Genomic DNA, 17,188 nt, shown 5'->3' on the forward strand with positions numbered 1-17,188 from the left:
TGACTTAAAAAAAGCACAGGGGATTGGTCCATCCAGAGTCAATGTGCGAGTAAGGACTTAAATAAACTTTCTTCATATATGACGAGAATAGGTCCCCAGATGAATCTGCTCCACTGATCAGTGAGAGCCCCAGCCTACACCAGGAGCATTTTAGCGTGGCGCAGTCTTTCTCAACAGCATTTGGGAGTTCCGAGTCACATTTCTCATTAGAGGCTTTTCCCCTTCCCTAAGGAATGACTTTCTCCACAACAAAATTGTAAGCCTTTGCAGGGCACATAATTTTTTTTTTTTTTTTTGTATTTTGATGGTTTGGGTCAATCTTCTCTTCCTCATTCCAAGTCTCTTTCCAGTCTGGTGCAATTCCAGAACTAAAGTAAACGTCAATGGAAATGACACCTGACTTCTTAAGCAGCAGGAACAAGGATAGTATGATAAAGTCATGAGATGCTATCAAATCACAGCCAAGACCAAAGTTGAAACCTCACACAGCTCTGGGATGTGGTGGCGTTTACCTCCCTGGGACCTTCACTCTGGGGCAGGTGGCAAGAGCCATGAACTTAGCTTTGAATGAAAGACATCCAGGTTTATCTGAAGGGCAAAGCTGGCAAGGTCAAGGGTCTAGAAGGCCCAAATGAGGTGGCTAGTTCCTCTGAAACAAAGTCAAAAGGCAGGCAGGCCACACCTTTCTGAGGTAGCTGATGGCTATAGCAGCATCCTGTTGTCACAGAAACAGAATGGAATCTTAGAGATCCTCTGGTCCAAACTTCAGTTGACAGATGCAGAAAGTGAGGTCCAGGGATGGAAGGGCATAGGTCACGATCTCCCACATGTTAGGAGTGGAGCCAGGGCTGGAATTCAGGTCCTCTGACTTGAAGTCAAGCACTGTTTTCCACCCCAAGCGCTGCTTGGTTCTGCCTCCTCCACCTGGGGAAACTGCAGTGAGTGACAAGTCTCGGCAGTGTGAGCCTCCAATTGTTCTCTCCTTTGGGAGCAGCAAGGCCAGATTCAAGGGTTATAAATTGGTACCATGGGCTTTGTTACAAGCTCGTGGGAAAGATTCCAAAGTCTTTCAATAAACACTATGATGCCGCCAGCCCTGCCCAAGGCGCTTTAGGAGAGGATTTGTTCCAGGAAAGCGAGCATTCCACAGCAGGAGGGCCTGAGGCCATGGCACTGGCAGGGAGCTGTCTGTCTTCAGCTTCCCTCCGAGGTTGCTGCAGAGACTGTTTTCCTCTGAAGGATCTTTGCCCTGTTTCTTCCATGGTGAATAAATGGAGCATGTCCTGAAGAGAAGGACTGATATGGACATAAGGTAAAGCAAGTGGAAGTCTGTGACTGGTATGGGGGGCTGGCCAGGAGGATGCACATTTGGACCCACATTCCGGGAGGAACGTGTATTAGTGTCTGGCACAGAGCAGGACACAGATGAGCTGGTGAGTAGTTTGAACATGGCGGTGACAGACACAAACAAGCAAGAGATGCGTGCTTTTGGAACACAACTCTGACCAAGGCAGGTGCAGGGAGGATGTGTTTTGACAGTGTTATATGAGCAGGCACAGCAAAGAAGGAATATTTGCGGACATCTATGACTGAGACAGGACACAGTGAGTGATTGTGTTTGAAACATAAGCGAGACAAACCAGGCACAGTAAGGGGATATACTGGGGACAACAGAGACTATGAGGCCAGGGTGACTATGAAGCCAGGAAGAGGGAGTGCTAGGAAATAAAAAGATCCCTTCAAGGGGGATCTCTGGAGGAGAACCCCCAGTGAACAAGGGAGCCCTCCTGTCCCCTGCCACCTGCTGGAATCCTGGAGGAAAAGCCCAATGGGCATGGGGTGCCTGCACCAATGGATGGATGCTGGGTGAAGAGAATACCGGGCACAGTCAGGCACGAGCAGCAGCTTAGGACCTGGCCCTCTCTTGGAGGGATGGCTGTCTTCAGGGTCACTGCCCCAGGGGCCTAAGTGTCACTGGGCTGAGCAGCCACCAAAGAAGAAGTTGTTGGGGGGTGGGACTGACTCTCCCATTGGCCACCACACTCCACTGCATCCCTAGAGAGGGGAGAAGATCACAGAACCTCAGAGTTGGAATGGACAGATAGGCTGGTGAAAGAGCCCACCCACTGCAGGAAAGCCCCTTGTGCCATGCAGATGGGTAGTTGTTTAGCCCCTGCTTAGGAATCTCCACTGACCGGCCAGGCCATATTATTTTTGAGCAACTTTAGTTATTGGCAAGAGCTTATTAATGTTCTGCCAAAATCAGCCTTCCTACAGCTTCTACCCTGTGGAACTACTATGCCCTCCAGGCCCACTCAAAATTCTTCCCTCCACTAATTATATCCTCCAAGTTTTCTCTTCTCCAGGCTACACATTTCCATTTTCTTTAATAGTTCATTATATATTATGGTCTCCAGATTATTGCCCATAATGGGCACTGTCCTCTAAACACAATCCTTATTATAATTATCTCTCTTGAAATATAGTACCAGGAAAGAGCCCAAATTTACACAGTGAGCCTGATTTATGTCACATACTTTTCATCATCAATTTAGTTTACTTCTATGAATGCAGTCAACATTAAGTTCATTTCTGACAATGGTAATATGCTATTGGCTTATATGTTATACTCATTGCCAACTTTTATCTTTTTGATACAAACAGCTGTCAATTCTTGTGGTTTTTTATTACATTGGTACAGTTTATTTTATTTATTTATTTATTTATTCACTCATTCATTCATTTAGCCAAAATAGAGGACATGTGTCTCAGTTTAATTTCATTTTATTGATTTGGTATCATTTTAGTCAATTGAGATCATTCTAAATCATAACAATTTCAACATTCAAGATAGGATTATTTAGCACTGACTCAAGCTAGACTTTAAGGATTTTACCAACACATAGGAAGATCAGATAATCTATTGCTACCTAGATTTTTCAGCTTAGATCTTGAAGATCTTCTTAGATCTTCAATCTTCAGTCAAGAGAAAAAGCTACTGATTGAAGAGGGCTAAGCCAGAGAATTGTGGTACCCCACCACAGACTGCCTTCCCAGCAGACAGTAACAATCCGTGTGCCTGAGAATGGACCCACCCATGGAAGGTTTTGTGTAATGCTTTGCTGAAATGTCTCTGTCAAGCAGTAAATCTGTCCTAATAGATAATGAAATTAGTTGGCATGAATTATTTTTTAATGAAACAACACTGACTCTTGCATACAAATCATTTGTATAATAACTGTCTTTGAATTTTGATAAGGTCTATTTCAAGCTATGAGTCTATAGTTTCTGCAGTCTAGCTTTTATCTTTCTTTAAGAACTGGGACAATATTTACTGGTCTCCAGGCTGCCATCATATCCTGAGTCCACAAAAGAGCTCCAGTCAGAGGTCTTATCAACCAGTTCCTTTAATCCCGTGAGAAATAATACATCTTGGCTCAGAGACAGTTAAAAGTTTTCCATCAATCCCAGGCAGCAACTTTTTCCCTGTGATGTGCTCTTCTTTCCAGTTGCAAGATTATTCTTACTAAAGCAGAATATGCAAGATTTCGTCCCTAAATAATGACAGCTATTTCTGGGTTTTCTACTTGCTCTAAACATACCTTTTGATTCATCTTTGGTTATACATTCCTTCTGCCAGATTTTCCACATGCCATTCTTCAAGTATAAGCTCTCTAGAAAACTCAAGATGTGGCCTAATGTCTTTACATATGCCCCACATTTTTATCTGTTTTATTCACTGAACATATCTATTAAAAGAAAGAATGAATGAATAGAAAGGAAGAAAGGAAGGAGAGAAGGAAGGAAGGGAGGGAGGGAGGGAGGGAGGGAGGGAGGGAGAAAGGAAGGGTTTCTCATTTCTCACTGGCCAAATTCCCTTTGTATCATACTTATTATTATCATTATTAGCAACAATAAAAACCACCACCCATTAGGGCAGCACCTGTGTGCCAGGCACTGGGCTAAGTGTGTTATATCCATTAATTCATGTATTTTAAACCCATTTAACAGACAAGGAAACTGAGTTTCAGTTTAAATAATTTGCCCAAATTTACTCAGTTAATAAATGGCAGAATCAGACTTACATTCCAGTCAATTTTGATTCCAAAGTCTGGGCTCTGAATTGTCCTGATACACTGTCACTCATCATCTTGAGAACCACCACTAAGTCCAGTGTTCATGTTCTGCTGTCTCTAGCATCTTTTTGTCCCACTATGATGGACTCAGGGTAAAAGGAATATGTACGTGGGTGTATATTATATCTATTCTTCCCCTGGGAAGCCTACAGTATGATGTGTCTCCTCCTCTTACTGAAACACAATGTAACTGGGACGTTAATATGGGACTCTTTCCTGCTAACCCCTCTTACCCACTAAAAGAACATCTTTGCCAAGAGGTGTATATATTTTCTGTGATTCAGAACCAGGGAGACTAGGTGGAAAAGGAAAAAGAACCTGCAGAGTCAGGAGGAAAGTAGAGAGAGCAGAGGAAGGGGCTAAGTGAATAAACATAATGAAGAATGAGGAGAGAGGATGCAAGACAAAGCAGGAAGATCTGGGTTAAAGTGAAGCATTGAGTTGGGTAAGTGGAAGGCTCCAGAGCAGTTGGGGATCAAGGAGGAGGTTCTTTGGGAAGTGTTTCCAAAATGTTATATTGGTTATGTCATATAATCCTTCCAAATATTCAAATAAAGACTGAGATTTCTGCAGAATTGCTATTGGGTGCCTGGTACCACTCCTTTTTATTCAGACAACATCAATATAGCCCTTGCCAAGGAGAGAAGTCATGAATAAACGAAAATGGCCCAGCCTCTTAACTCCATGGAGGACTCACAACCAACTCCCTTTAAGTAGGGAAAAAGGAGACTTGAGAATAATGCTAGGGTGATCTTGTGTCCTGGTTGGCCTGTGTCAGTCTCAGTTTACACTCCTGTACTAGTCTAATTGTTCACAGTTAACAATTTAATATCATCTGCCTTTTAGGTCTTCATTCAGGATACAAAGTCATGGTGCAATATGCTGCACCCCAAGAGACCTCGACCCATACAATGAATCACACTCAGGAGGCACAGCTTTAACACTCAGTGAGCCCCTTTCACTTTCAACCACAAGGCCACCCTACTAACTCAGCAATGTGAACAATAAACCAGAAGACAGGAACCTGGATTCCAATGCCTTTTTAGCCTCCATCCATGCATGCCTCTGAGGACTTAGTCCCTTTCCTGTGCCTTATTTTCCCCGTTCTTTAAACAAGGAGGATTATCTGTAAGATCCCTTGCAGCTCTGACATTCTGATTCTATGAGGAGCAGAGATGGTGGGTGACAAATACAGACCTTCTTATTGGGTACCAGCTGTGTGTGGGACTGTTCTCCAAAGCTGTGGGTAATTGCTTCAAATTTGGCTTTAATATTCTTTTGTTAGTATCTGATACTTTATATTCTGTGTGGAGGGAAGAGGTTTCGCTGGAAACAGGGAGGATAATTTTTGGATTTGTATTAAAGAATCTGAAAGACCTCAATTTCTGAATCTGTGAAGTTACACTGCAAAGCTGTTAAATGTATCTCGTTAGGATAGGATAGGGAGCGCCTGAGATGCCACAACTTAAAATGCAGCGAGACCACAACTGTCCTTCCTTAAACACATGCTTGATCAGAAACACTGGCAGAGCCGCTCAAAATTTCTGATGCAAAACATCATTAAAAAAGAATCTCTGATATTTTAACAGACTTAAGATGCAGCTTCTTGTTTTAATAGTTTTAGTAAAATCCTCTACAATTTATGAAGCATTTTTGTATCATTTTCCACATTTAATCTTCAACACAAACGTGTAAGGAAGGAAAGTAGGTACAATGTAGGGGCATAGATTGATTGCTAGGTAACAGTGGATCTAGTGCTATAAATCAGGTGTTCTGCCTCCCAAATCAGGAATTCTGTCCATTGGGAAACATGGAAATCATTTGTACAGTGGGAAGAGTTTTGTGATGAAGTTTAATATTAACGGTTGATGAAACAGAGTTACAATTCCCTTTGTTCCAGAAGAAGAGGGAGGAGGAGGAGGAGAAGGAAAAAGAGGAGAAGATGAGAGAGATCACTAGTTAAGTCATCTTTCACAAAATTGTTCAGAGACTGTGTGCATCAGAATTGTCTTGGGTACTTATGGCAAATACAGATTCCCAGGATCCACATCAGACCTCTGACAAGAGGGTGGGAGTGGGGAGTGGGGAGAGGGCAGGGGTGGGATGGGGAGGGCAGAAATCTGCATTTTTAAAAAGTGCTCTCACATAATTCTTAGGCACATGGGAGTATAAGATTCCCTGAGGAGGTGAATGTCCAGTTATTCTACTCACACCTGAGGCACAGTTTAGCACTGGAGACAGGGGGCAGTAAGAGAAAGGACAAGTGAGTGGGAAGGGCCAGAGCTAGCAGTATGAGACATTCAGCGATTCTGCACAAGGGATCAGAAAGGAAGCATTGACATGCATGCAAAGAGTCCATTTTAGCAAAGTGGACAAGGGGTATTTGTTCGCTTTTATGACACTGATGATGAAAAGAGGACAGACTTGGTGATGAATCATGAAAATGAGGTGGCAAAAAATGTAAAGAGATGCACAAAGCAATATTTTTTAAGGTGTTTTTCATGTGATGAAAAAAATAGAATGCTTGGTTACAATTAGCTGATAAAAACTAATTGAACTGTTTATAAACAGTAGGCACATAAACTTGTGCTAATTTATCAGTAAACTCAATGGCTCAAAAGGTGATGGCCTAGGCCAATTTCTTCATTTGTCTTTAGATCACTATCAACCAGAAGAGAATATTGACTCTGGAAGATCTAGTATTTCCCAAACATGGGATGTTTTCCACAGGTGATATGCCAAACAAAAAGGCACAACGTTAAACAATCTGAATCACAGTAAGGAGATCCAATACTTCTTTCACTCATTCTGCTCATTTCAAAGAGACGTACTCAGTTTGGCCCCACTCTGACTTTAACAATTCTCTACTACCTAATAAAATGGAGAGCAGGCCTTTAACAATTCTCTACTACCTAATAAAATGGAGAGCAGGCCTTTAACAATTCTCTACTACCTAATAAAATGGAGAGCAGGCCTTTGACTCAGAGACTTTGGCAAACAATATTATTAAATTTTAATAGTAAAAAAGTTATGCAAATAATAATAATTTGTTTTGTTTTCATTGTATTTAATTTTAAAATCATCTTCTCTATATGATTTTTCACTTAAGGTCATAATAGAGAGTTCCATTTACAAACAGATTTATTTAAATTAAAAATGTATTTAAAGATATATAGTAAATAAATAATAGCATGGGCAGAATGTTGATATGGGTAAAAATTGTGAAAATAGCAGGCAAATGACAAAAAACCCTACCAGATGAGAAAACTTAATTGCAGGGAGGACAGTGTCTTGACAAGGACATAAAGCAATGCATCCTCAGGGTGGGAACTCTGGGATCTTTCTATTATTTTGTGCTGCTTGCAGAAAGAATCCCAGATAGCTAACTTTGCACAGTTTGGAATGCCTAACCTTGTAGCTCTGGACAAAACATATTCTCAGGGGCTCTTTAATTGCACCACCAGCCTCAGATATGTCCACGTTTCAACATGCTGAAGTGCAAGATCAAGTCAGTACGCATGGCTTATTCTAATCCGAATGCACTTCTATTTCTCAATGTGCACATATAATTAAAGGTCAAACCAATTTCCTTGTGTGGCTTTTTCCCACTGTCTACCACAGTTCCTAAAGCACAAATAAAAGACTGGAACTTTGAGTCTGGGGGATCAGACTGTCTGCCTGCTTCTTCTGCTGAACTATTTTGATATGACAGAACCTAAAAATATGTAGGAGAAAAGTATGGATCCGTGATAATATCAGCCAATATTAATTGAGCGTTTATTATGTGTCAGTGATTGTGCTAAACTAATCATGGATTATCTCATATAATTTTCACAACAATCCTATCACATAGGTTTTATTATTTACAGGCTCAAGTTGTGTGGAATGAGGCGTAGTAACTTGCCCAAGTCAAATCATCTAGGGAGAGGTGGAGCCACCAGCTGAACCAGGCAAATCCAACTCAGAGTCTTATCATACCAGCTTCACTAAATGTGCACCTTCACTGAACAGGCACCCTCGACTCTTAGACACTGCAGGTAGGAAATGTCCTGCTCTCGAGAAGCTGTCCATGTGAGCAGAGGGTGTTTTAAGTGCATAAAGTTACTTAAGATCCCACAGGATGAGCTGAACATCCAAGAAAAAGAGAAGCAGGTGTGAGAGCCCAGAGGAGGAAGTGGTTAGCTCCAATATTCAGGGGGTAGGGATCAGGAAAGTTGAGAGAGCTCATATTGGAACTGTGCCTCAAGGAATGAGTAGGCTTGTGCCAGGCAGCAAAGTGAGAAAGAGCATTTGAGACAGCAGAAGTAATCCAGAGGCTGGAGAATTCACTACTTATCTAGGGAAAACTGATCAATCTTGCATGCTTATTGCATAGGGAGTTAGGTCGGGGGAGAGTTAAGGGAAATGAGTTGGAAAACCAGACTGGGTCAGGCAAGAAGGGCTTTATATGCCCTTCACTATCTGCCCACTGCAAGTCACACTATATTGCTCAAGGCTATTCTATTACAGCTCAATCCAGCTGGCATTTACAGTTTAAAATCCCACATGTTTGAATGGCCTTAACATTCTCTTAAACGATACACATGAAATAGCTTCTCTCTTTATGGTTATATTATACACATAGTCCCAAAAGAAAACCAGAGGCAAAAAAATTATAATTTGCAACCCAGCCAATGTCTTGCCTTGGATAATAATAAGTTACCCCTCATTGGGAGGGGAGACAGACAACTACCTACTAGATAAGTTGTAGAAGAGATCACTGCATTGGTTGGGATATTTGACCAGATCACTTCTGAAGCCCTTTCCATGTCTAAGAATCAAAAGTTCTGCATTATTTCAAGAGTGATTAATTAACTAGCAAGGAGCACAGCTTAGTGGTTAACAGCAAGGGCTCTGAAATTAGGTGAACATGTGTTAGAATCCTGGCCCACCACTCACCAGCTATAGGACAGTAGCCAAGTTATTTAATCTCTCTGAGTCTCAATTTCCCCATCAGTAAAATGGGGATTTTAATACCTGCTCCATGGATTATATTAAGGATTCCATGAGATGACACATGTAATGCACTTAGCACAATGGCTGGCATATAAAACCAGTGTTCAGTAAATGGTAGATGCTAAGATGACGATAATAAAGATGGTGACGTCTGGACCAAGAAACCAAGTTATTCTTAGGCAACTAGTTATTATACATGACAATCATACACACACACACACACACACACACACACACACACACACACACACACACACACACACACACTCCTTTTGCCAAAGTCAGAAACTCTAAGCAGGCAATGAAAATTCACAAATAGAAGAAAAATTCCATTATACAAGCCAGCAAAGGAAATAAAAGTTTGAAAAGAATAAAAGGAACATGAGTAGGCACCAAATATATTTGTTTGTCAGGTTTATCAAAATATAGATTCACCCATTTCTTAGAGAACAAAAAGCTCTCCAAGGACAATTCTAACTGTGAAATGTTTCCAAGAATCTTGTAAAAAATGAGAATGAGAAAATAATTCAGAAATCACTTGGTAAAAAGCAGGTTCTTGGCTCTTTGGTTGAATATAACCCAGAGCACACTCAGATATTTGTTTATATAACCAGAAGCCATCCACCAGGTTTCCTTGCTCAAGGGTTGGAGATTATTTCACAGCATTTCTTGGAGCACAGAAGCTAGAACTTTCTGCCTCACTCCCTTCCCCACAGTTCCCCTATCCTTGCAGTTGAAGTAATTTTCCTTCTGCTTCTGAACTTATTGCTCAGGAACTATCCTGTACCTTATGAGGAGGACATTATGATGATTTTGACCCCAAACCGTTTCCCCTCAGACCCAGTTCTGACAATGCACCAGTGTTCCAGAAAAAGAAGCCTTGTCTTCCCAACTTAGTGTTCCTGCTTTTTTGCCTACTAAGATGATGATTATGATAAGGAGATCACAATATATCAATAAGTTACTTATCCCAAGCTCTATATGTACAGTATCTCACACCAGCCTCGTAACAGTGTTATGAGGCAAGAACCACCTTTACTTCCACTTTTGCACAGGAAGAAACTGAGGCAGCAAGAGGTCAAGTAACCTGCCCAGGATCATGCAGGTTCAAAGTGGCAGGACCTGAATTCAGACTGAGGTTCATCAAATGCCAAGTCCTATGCTTTTAGCCATAACACTAAACTTCTTCATCAGTACTCTGATTTCCTCTAGGTTGGGACCCTGCCTTAACTACCTTCAGACCAGAGAAGTCCAGGTCTTAACTGTCCCCATGTGAAAAAGGAAGAACATGAAAACCAGGTTGAGGGGATATTTCTTTAATCTCAGTCCTTCTCCTTACAAATCTTTAAACAGCAATTCCATTCATATTAAAGCCTCAAAGAACAGAAATTTATCTGGATAGGTGGATATGACAACATTTTTCTCAAACAGGATCTCAGGAATAAAATCAACTGCTTAACCACTAAGCAGGCATCTATAGAACCCAGGAATGGATTCCTTCCTTAGATGTGTCTAAATTTCCTACTAGCCAGATTGCTAGAAGAATCATAAAGGAAAAGAAAATGGTCCCTGCAATTGACAATATCACCTCTGGTACATCTCTTCCCACTGGTAACCTTTCCAGAAGGTCTCCAGCTTCAACCAAACAAAGTGCTACACTGGCTAAAGTAGGTTGTGCTCTCTCATGTTTAACTGCACTGTGGGAGGACTTGCGTGGTTCTGTAACTCACACAATCACAAAGAAAGGGTCTGACAATATCTCCTTTGACCTCCCACCCCTTCCTTGGCCATGCTGACAAATGATCAGTCAATGCTTCCAGTGACTGATGGTCCATCAACACTTAGTAAGAGGATCCGTTCCATTTTGTGCTGAAACATGCATTCTTAAAACTTCAATCCTTTGTACCTACCTCTTTCCCTTGAGACCACGCAGAACAAATCAGATCCCTCTTTCCCAAAACAGCCTTCAGAGATATTAAAAACAACGCTCATGACCTGAATCTTCTTTGAGCCCTAAACTCATCATGCCCCATTCCTTCATGAATTCTGCAAAGAAAATCATGATGTTTTTCCTCTCCTGGAGACACTCTAGTTTGTCGACACCCAGAGTAAGAAGCAGCTTTACCACTTCTATGGGCCAGAGTCAGGTATCATTACAGTGTGGACTAAGCACACATTTACACAGGGATATGGTTTCCTAGTAGGTCTCTTAAGTGTGCTTTGGAGGCAATTCCTTCCTGAACAGCTGCTCCGACTAAATTGGGAGGACTGTGTCTCTGGCAAGTGCATGCTGTAAGGGAACAAGTTCACAGAGCCTGCCTCGGAGAAAGGGTTTATCTGAAAGGTTACTACTGGCACTCTAACCACGGACATTCAGGGCCCTTCCTCTCAGAAATAATTGCCTTTTACAGGGTTTTTTCCCCCTTGTCTTGTCTTGGGTGTGGATGTGGATTAAGAGGAGCCAAGGGATGCAGGGGCTGCACTGTAGTAGGCAGATAAAAGCACACACAACTCCTGGCATTGATCAAAGACCTCTCCTCCTGCTGTCCCCTGGCAGAGGTAAGGAGGTTCTTTGTTACAAATCCCAGAGGACTGGTTTAAAGCAAGGTTTTTCAACCACAGATTTATTTTGAAATTTGGGACCAGAGAATTCTCTGGGGAGGGGTGTCCCATGCATTCTTGAATGTTTAGTAGCATCTCTGGTCTCCGTCCACTGGATGCCAGTAGCATCCACCAGTTGTGAAAACCAAAAATGCCTTCAGGCATTGTTAAATGTCCCCTGGTAAACAAAACTGTCCCCAGTTGAGAACTACCAGTTTAAATCCAGACTATCTCAATAGTTTAAGACATGGAGCTAGACCTAAACTTGAAGCATTATCTATGTGAACTTTCTCATTTTATTGGTGCTGAGAGAAATGACAGCAATCAGTAAGGAATTAGAAGACAGGCTTCCTGCTCTTTCCAGTGTCCATTGAGAACACTGATGGTTCTCAATCCTGCTGTACGTTAGAGCTCCTAAAACATACGCATTTCTGGTCCCCAACCAGACCGATTAAAATGGAATTTCTACATGTGGAACCCAGGAGCTCCCAGGTGACTCTAGTGTGCAGCCAGGGTCAAGGGTCAGAGCCCCACATCACACTGCCTCTATTCTTGACCTCTGATAAACCACCTTGAGCACCACTGCAGCTGGGTGTGGTTTGGGGTTTGCCCTGAAGTATGACATGCACAGTGGGCACCAATCTCAGAGGGCTGGTACATGGAACCCTAACAACCTAGCAACAAGAGCACCTGCAGAGCCAAAGGGGGAAAACAAATACACACAGACTGTAACCAACTTGTTAGACAAGTTAGCATGTTTTATGTCGGATCAAAGAAATGCCTACAGGTAATTTAAAAGCCAGAAGGCATATTCAAAATAAGAGTCCCAACTGTTCAGCACAGGGCATGATGTACCCAGGAAACAGGTCTTGTCTCATGTTTAAACAATTATTTATAAACAGTGTAATTAATTTAATTTCATTCATTTCTGGCTTTTCTTCTAACAGAGGGAGCTCTGCGTTCCTTGTTTAAGGAGCAGTGTTTAGAACACAGAGATTTCTATTGACTCATTTCTTAAGAGATGCTTATCAGGAGGCTGAGAATATAACTGGAGAAGTTGTTTGTTTTAACCAAGATATGAACAATGTTATATCTACAATTATAATAACAACAGTTACAGCAGCTTCCGTGCATGGAGCACTTTCTGTGTAACAGAAGCTGGGCTCAGCTCTGCACATACGTTATCATATTTAACCTTAACAAAAGCCCTAGGAGATGGGTTCTAATATTATTCCCATTTTACAGGTGAGGAAACAGAGGCCTAGAGATGTCTGGTCACATGCTAAAGATTATATAGATAGTAAATGACAGATCTCAGACAGGACTGACATCCAGATGTGACAGACTCCAGCCCCTATAGCCATTATGCTACATTGGGTCCAATGCCCCTTTGTTTACTTACCAAAGTTCACCTTCCTCTGAGTCAGAGACAGTGGAAAGGATGATGTTTTAGGCCTCAGCACTTTAGTCCAGCAGTAGGCATCCTGGAGGGCAGCTTAAGCCACTTGATTACCGAACTTTTGCAAGTACACTCTGCAAACAGCACTAACTTTTCTACCCTGAGTATTTGATGAAGCAAGTGGAGCTCTTCTGATGTTATTCTCACTGTTTTCCCGGTGTGATCTCAACAAGAACAATGTTTTGTGAGATCTCCTTCAGGTTGGGATTGGGGAAGGACTGAGGACAGGGCCAGCTTCATGGCTGTGTGACCAAAGCAGTCACACAGGAACCCAGAGCTTGGTGTAATGTTCTGCTTGTCCTCATCTTGGAATTCTCAATAACTTTATCTTTGAACTTGTGATCTCTGAGGGACAATGAAGCATGCATGTGAGCAGAGATGACACGTGCAGTATGTGTGTACACCATAGTTCCTTGCTGCCTCTCACGTTAGTGATGCCCTGTGAGCACAGAATTCTGGTAGACCAACCATACATAGTTACTAAGACTCAAAGCAAACACAACGTGAATACATAATGTATATAAAGCATCTTCCTTTCTCCCATCGTCTTTCTGTCAGCAGCTTCTGTAACATGCTTACCTTGTATTTGCTGAGTCTTGCTGAATTCCCACAGATCGTGGGTCCACTACAATTCTGCACTCATGTTTCCTATCAACACATCTATGACTGAGTAAGCAGATGGCTGGTGGCCCTGAGAGCCCATGTTTTCCATTTGAACCAGAACTTGCCAGATGCAGAAAGGAGGCAGTGATTTTCTAAGAAAAAGGAACCATCAAGGAACCCTACCAAGTCTTTTCCACATGCATTGCCTTCCTCTATTAGCCAAGCACTTATGTTGAAAATACTGACATAGAAAGAAAGGATATGATAGAGCAAATCATGGTTCTTTTCTCTTCACTCCTTCTTTACTCCCCAGTAAGCTGAAGGGAGAATGTTAGTAGAATGTGTGTGTATCAAGAAGTGAAATAAAAACAGTTGCGTTAGTTTTGTGCACTGTCTGGTAAAAATAAAATACATAAGCATGTCTGAACTACAAAATACAATTTGTGTAATCTGTATAATTTTGGTGACTCCACACACAGGTTAAATGCTCTTATTTTTGCATTTAAAACTGTCAGTGCACAATATAAAGACAGACGGTAAATTTTCTGCTAATACTTTAAAACTGCATTTTGTTTTTCTACTAGAGAAAAGGTAAATAGCAAATAAAATACACATGACAAGTTGAGAGAAAGACTGAGGAGGAAGGAAAAAGGATTTCCATTTTAATACTTTTAACAGAAATGTGTTCCTGCCCTTTGAACCAGGGGCCCCCCATTTTCATTTTGCATTGGGGCTGCGAATTATGCAGCCATCCCTGGGGGAGACTGGGGGAGAGAAGGCAAGGTCATGCTCACCCAGCCTTGGTTTACCCAGATAAGTCTGCTTTGGCTCAAAACAATGAGGCAAATGTTGAATCCAATTGTAGCCTCCAAAGTTCAAGGCAAAGGCCAAAAACCTCTAAGCAGAAACCTCTAAGGATCCAAAGTAAATCAAACCTAAATTATTTCCTCATCCATGGGTAATCTTCCAATCTACTACGTGAAAACCTTTATTTAAATGGGGAATTCTGATGGGGTGAATTAGAAAGTTGGCAAGTGTCTACATAGTGGAAAAACAAAACAAACAAAAACTATTCCAGTTAAGGAATTAACAAAAAAAAATTTTTAAGTGGTGAAAATTTATTTCAGTATACACTGTCCATGTGAACAATAGGGTCTAGATAGGGTCTGATAAGGGCATCCATTCATTCATTCAGCAAATGTATTAACTGAGCAATGTGCTACACCCTGGGGGAACTTTTGGGAATAAAATGGATGTTATCTGCCCTCAGGGACTGACAGTCTAACTGGGAGATAGATAATAAAGAAGTAAACAAGACATGAATACAATTATAAATTCTGATAACAAGAGGCAATAATGACCTGAAAGAATTTTTTTTCCTTCTACTGTTTTTTGGGGGAACCTCATTCTCTTTGCCTCTTTCTTACTTTCACTTTTTCCCTATCTTCATATTTTTCTTTATTGATTCCACATATAAATCTGAATATACTAATCTTATGCATGGAAATGTTAAAGACTTAATATAGCTCATCCACTAGAATCAGTTTATTTATTATTAAGCTCTGGTGGATAACAGGAGTTAATAAGTATGAGGGAAAATATACATTGTTTCCTTCAAGAGAGAAGGTTCAAATTGCTTTAGAACCTTTAGAACAGCTTTAGAGCTGTTTTGTCCACTGGAACTTTTTACGATAAATGAAATAGTCTACATTTGTACTGTCTAATCCAGTAGCCACTTACAATATGTAACCACTGAGCTCTTCGAATGTGGCTAGTGGTTACCCTATTGGACAGGGCAGGTCTAGAGACCTCCAGGTCAATGGAAAACCTTTTCATCGGGGGATTGAGGGTGGAGAACAGAGGATGACAGCCAAGAGCCAAGTTAGATATGTAAGAATTTCTTTGGGAAGTGCTTGAAGAAATGTTCAGCCTTCTTAGGAATCAGGTGAGTGACCTAAGTCTGAGCAAGATCTATACTTGGAGAACCAGGGAAGATGCTGAAGCCTGGCATGAATAGAGAAACCCATCCACAAAGCTAAACTTTGCATGTAAACTCTGCTTGTGTTACCTAACTTATAAATAGTCTGCTCTTACAACATACTTATCTCTCCCATGAGGACAGAGCTTTGCAGTTAGGAAAGCAATTGCACATCTATTATCTTGTTTGATTTTCGCAGTGAGGTAGTGACATAGGCAGGATAGGAATTATTTACCCAAGAAGCCAAAGCTGGAATCCTCAGTGGATTTCACGTACAGAAAAATCTCTGTCTAAAGTTACTGTCAGCACCCTGAGTCCCTACTCTGCCATGGATCCTCAGAGCTAATCAGCATGGAGACAGCTAAATAGAAGAGAAGCTAGGCCAGGGGAGAAGGAACAGAAGCATTCCTTCATTCCCTTGTCAAGTCTCATGATGTTCCAGGTACTTTACTAGGCTCAGAGGATACAGCAGTGAACAAGACTGGCAAAATCCTTGGCGTTTATCCAGTGAACAAAGAATTCCAGAATCAAATCCCTATTTAACCTCAAATCAAATCAATATGGCTTATTCCTATCACCTGTCACCCACGTGACTCTGTGTAGTCACAGTCTATATGTTCACGCTATGCCTCCCAAGTAGGGAGTATCACTTGGCTTGAAGAATGACTGAGCTGAGGCCAGGCTTCCAAAGGAATATTCTCCCATATTTTACTGGTTAACATCAGATAAAATTATCATGTTTCTTCCTTCTGTCATTTGGATTTTGTACACACAATGTTGAACAGCAGAGATGACAAGGCATTCTTGTCTTATTCCTAACTTGAGTAGGAAAGCAGCCAATGTTTTCTCATTAGGATATTTCTTCCTTTCTCTGCTGTTATGTTTGATGTGAGTTTCCTGGAGTGGCAAAAGTAACTTCTATGAGACTAGGAGAGATGTTGGCAGATGGGGAAAACACAGTTACAGAATCAGGTTAAAGACGTGACAAGGAGAGAGACGCTGGCTCCAAATTCACTAAGAATCAGTTCATACACAGGATGAACCTGTTAGAATCCATTGCTCACATGCTGGCATTATGCCTCTTTCTTATATATGTGTGCATACAAATTAAAATAGCCCCAAGAAACATTTTTATGACACTAATTAATGTTTGGAAGCTATTTTTTAAAAAGACTATGTACCCGGGACTTCCCTGGTGGCACAGTGGTTAAGAATCCGCCTGCCAACGCAGGGGACATGGGTTTGAGCCCTGGTCCAGGAAGATCCCACATGCTGTGGAGCAACTAAGCCCATGCGTTGCAACTACTGAGCCTCCACTCTAGAGGCCACAAGCCACAACTACTGAGCCCACGTGCCACAACTACTGAAGCCCGTGCGCCTAAAGCCCACGCTCCGCAACAAGAGAGGCCACCACAA

The 17,188-nt window shown here is 41.6% G+C and overlaps 1 protein-coding gene across 1 annotated transcript in view; it reads right to left on the reverse strand.

Annotated features, from left to right (window-relative positions):
* Positions 1 to 1,964: 1,964 nt before the first annotated feature.
* HTR4 (5-hydroxytryptamine receptor 4) overlaps positions 1,965 to 17,188 on the reverse strand; it is a 51,244-nt gene continuing 36,020 nt past the window's right edge. Inside the window, exon 7 of the mRNA XM_060146373.1 lies at positions 1,965 to 2,055. Within this exon, the coding sequence (XP_060002356.1) occupies positions 1,965 to 2,055 (91 nt within the window). The remainder of the gene's footprint in view (positions 2,056 to 17,188) is intronic.

Source organism: Lagenorhynchus albirostris, chromosome 3, assembly GCF_949774975.1.
Source record: "Lagenorhynchus albirostris chromosome 3, mLagAlb1.1, whole genome shotgun sequence".
Taxonomy (NCBI): Eukaryota; Metazoa; Chordata; class Mammalia; order Artiodactyla; family Delphinidae; genus Lagenorhynchus; species Lagenorhynchus albirostris.